The sequence below is a fragment of the Arachis duranensis genome, chromosome 3, assembly GCF_000817695.3.
Source record: "Arachis duranensis cultivar V14167 chromosome 3, aradu.V14167.gnm2.J7QH, whole genome shotgun sequence".
Taxonomy (NCBI): Eukaryota; Viridiplantae; Streptophyta; class Magnoliopsida; order Fabales; family Fabaceae; genus Arachis; species Arachis duranensis.
The window spans coordinates 4,449,189-4,453,214 of NC_029774.3; the positions used below are offsets into that span (position 1 = coordinate 4,449,189).

Sequence of the window (4,026 nt, forward strand, 5' to 3'; positions counted from 1 at the left end):
ATAATTTTTTTTATTTATAATAAAAAATAATCCTTGATAAATATGGTTTATTGACATGCTATTCTTCTAAAGACGATGATAATAGTTATCATTGTCATCGACAGTGTTAAAGAAGGCATGCTAGTTGTCTGTCCAGCATTTAACTCCCAAATTAAACCAAATTAGATTTTTTTTAAATTAAGGTGTTGGAGAGCACCATTTCTAATACACTATTGTTAAATACGGCTTATTTAGAGAGACTGAGATTGAAATATATCTCAGTATTCAGTTTGGTGCAAAGTGGGAGACTGAAATTAAAACAAAAATAAAATTTTAATTTAATTTGTATAAAGAATAAAATTAGAATTAATTAATTGAAAGAAAGGTATTTTAGGTATAAAATGTTATTAAAGTTTCAACCTCCATCTTTAAAAATTTTAGTCCCTATGTCCCTATTTTTTGGAAGTACTAAAATACACTGAAATTTTGGGACAGAGATAGAAATTTTAGTACTTTTGACCCAACAAACATGATACTGAGTCTCAGTCTCCCAATCTCTGTTTCACTACCTCAAAACAAACACTACCTTATGTACGCTTGGAAACGATGGAAATTTTGGGACAAATTTTAATACCAGTGTTAACAAACATGATATTGAGTCTCAATCTCACAGTCTCTGTCTCAGTGTTTGAACCAACAAACATGATATTGAGTCTCAATCTCACCGTCTCTATCTTAGTCACTACCTTATGTACGCTTGGAGACGATGATAATGGCTTAGGAATTTGAATTTCGTTCTCGTTCTCAGCCAGTATTTGTGGAGAACTCACAGTGAAATTTCCAGTGCAGTAAACTCTATAAAATTATAGAAGTGCGCTGAGAGTTATGAAAAACCCATCCTAAACAAAAAGACATATTCCAAAAATTTTATTAAAAAAATAATAATTTTTTAATTTATAATAAAAAAATTCGAAATTTTGCCTATCGTTTTTTTTAAACTATGATGAAATTGAGTTTTTTTTGGTGACAGGATGAAATTGAGTTTAGTCATGTAGAAAGGGATTTACAACTTAAACCAAGGTTTTAAAAATTAAATCGGTTACTGAACCGGCTAAATTTAATATTAAAAAATTTAAATATTTAATTAAGATTTTAATTGGAATTAAATATTTGAATATAATAAAATAATATATTTATATATAAAATATATTTTTAAAAAATATCTTTTAAAAATTTAATTTCTAAAATATTGTCATATAGCTTTTATCACCCATTTTCAACAAAAATACCAATATTTTTTTCATATAAAAAAAATACCAATACTTTTTGTTGTCTAAAGAGAAATATAATTGATAATAACAAAATAATTTCACTTATTCTGATAAAATAAAATACAAAAATGTTAAAATAAAAGAAAAGGTGGAAAGAGAAAGAAGGGAAGGAATGGTTTGCAAAGGCTGGCCATGTGCTGTTGCATACAGTATCTAGAGACTAGAATGCATCTATGATCTATCTGAGTAAAATCTGTTACTTTCTTTGTTACTATCACTTGCACTTTTGACAATGCTTAGCTTAATTGGAAAAAAGAGATTTTGATGCCACCCTCTATGAATTGGCAGTACTGTTCATGTGGAAAATCTTTTTCCTTGTTATCTGCAAAATGTACAGCTTTTATGTACTAAAAGTATCCCTTTTTAGAAACCAAGTCCCACAAAAGTTGTAACCAGCATGTAAAAATAAAACACTACTCTTTAACATGAGAACCATAAATATTAATTTAAGGATTAAGTAACTAAAACAGAAGCAAGAGAATAATTAAAAATAACAACAAAAATAGGCTTCTAAAGTGATGATTGAACAGCTGAGACATTGTCTATTATCTCCTTGAATAGGATTGATTATTGGCTTATGCTATGTGTACCAGAGAGGGTAGCAAAAATTAAAGCTATGTAACAACCTGCACTGGATACCTATGAATGCAATCTTCCCAAGGAGACTTAGGTGAAGGCTTGACATGCCTAAGTGCCTGCCACACTGCACTGTTACACTTAAATCCACTTCCAAATGCAATCTGCCACACCCTATTCCCCTTCCTCATTCTTCCCTTGGCTTCAGTGTATGCCAGCTCATACCAAATAGAGCTTGAAGAAGTGTTCCCAAATCTGTGAAGTGTCATTCTAGAAGCCTCAACATGCATAGGCAGAAGCTGAAGATTCTTCTCAAGCTCATCAATCACAGCTCTCCCACCAGCATGAATGCAGAAATGATCAAATGCAAGCTTGAAATCAGGTATATAAGGCTTCACTTTTGCATTCAGAAGCTTCTTAACAACCAAAGTAGCAAAGAACAGAAGCTGTTCACTTATTGGAAGAACAAGAGGCCCCAAAGTTGTGATGTTAGTCTTCAAAGCCCCACCAGCAATAGCCATAAGATCCTTTGAGAGAGAAACACCAGTTTTGCCATCATCATCTTGTTCTTGATACACACACCTGAAAGCTTTATCATCAGCACCCTTATGAGTCCTCACAACATGAACAAGCTTGTACTTTGCTCTTCTCTTAACAGAGCCTTTGTTGGACAACAAAACAGCAGAACCACCAACACGGAACAAACAATTTGGGATCAGCATAGATTTCTTGTTCCCAAAGTACCAATTCTGAGTAATGTTCTCAGTGCTAACAACAACAGCATAAGTGTTCCTATGAACTTGAAGCATGTCCTTAGCAAGATCAATGGCTATAACTCCTGCACTACAACCCATACCACCCAAATTGAAGCTTCTAATGTTACCCCTAAGCTTGTACTTGTTCACAATCATTGCAGAAAGTGAAGGAGTTGGGTTAAACAAACTGCAATTCACAACAAGAACACCAATATCCTTAGGCTTAATCTTTGTATTAGCAAAGAGATTATCCAAAGCACCAAACATAACATTCTCAGCTTCTTCTCTTGCAGCAGCCATGGAAGGAGTTGGAGGGATATGATGCATGGCTTCGGGTACATAAGTCTCCTCACCAAGACCAGAACGTTCTAGAATCTTCCTCTGGAAATCAAGAGAATCGTCAGAGAAATCACCGGTGAGCTTAGAATGTTCCATGAACTGAGTGAACTTGACGCTGAGATTAGAAGGTGGCTTGTAACACGAATAATCAACGAGGTAAATGGATCTTGGCCTTGTCATGATGTAAACGGTGGATCCAAAAACGAGGATCGCGGAGCAGATTATGACGCTGACGAGATTGTACTGAAGGTGGAGCCATAAGTGGTGAAGGTCGTTAGGGTTCATCTGAGATGCTTGGATTATAATGATTGACATGAGAGGAATCAAGCAGAGGGTTAAGAGGTGAGTGATTAGGTAGTGGTATCCAAGTTTCACGTACTTGAGATTCACGCTCTGGAGAAAATCCGGTAGAATCCGAGTTTGGTGGATCTGAACGTCTCCGCCGCCGCCGCCGGTGGTGGTGGTGCCATCGGAATTCATCGTGGGCGGTTTGGGATTCTGAAAAAGATTGAAAATTTGATGAGAAATGAAGGTGGGTATGTAAAGATGGATCTGGATTTGGGAGTCAGCAGTGAATATAAAAAAAAGGTTAGATTTTTAATTTTGAAATTGTGGGGTGGAGAAAGAGAAAGAGAAGTTGTAGAAGGAGTTAATGAAAGAATGAAAGAATGGTGGGTGGTGGAGGGAGGGAGTGAGGGAGGGACACAAGACAGAAAGAAATATGAATGAAATATGTGTATTCAGCAGCTTGACTTTGTATCTGACAACAAAGCAGAAACTGGAGAGGGAGGCTGCTGAGCTGTGTAAGCTGTTTGTATTTGTGTTTACAATTTGTCAAATGGGATTTCTTAATGCCACCACCACTACCTCCATCCTTCCTTCCTTTGTTTTTTTTATAAAAAATATTATATGTATTATTTATATATTTTTTGTACAAACTTATATATAATTATATTTATGTAAAATTAATAGTTAAAAATTATTAGATAATAATTATATATATTAAATTATTTAATAATTTTTAGTTAAAAATTTAATATAAAATA

The 4,026-nt window shown here is 34.2% G+C and overlaps 1 protein-coding gene across 1 annotated transcript; it reads right to left on the minus strand.

The window, feature by feature from the left end:
• Positions 1-1,710: 1,710 nt before the first annotated feature.
• Positions 1,711-3,805, minus strand: LOC107476662 (3-ketoacyl-CoA synthase 4). Its single transcript, XM_016096516.3, has one exon. It carries the CDS (start codon positions 3,458-3,460, stop codon positions 1,925-1,927), a length of 1,536 nt encoding a protein of 511 aa, XP_015952002.1. The 5' UTR covers positions 3,461-3,805; the 3' UTR covers positions 1,711-1,924.
• Between the last annotated feature and the right edge of the window lie 221 nt (positions 3,806-4,026).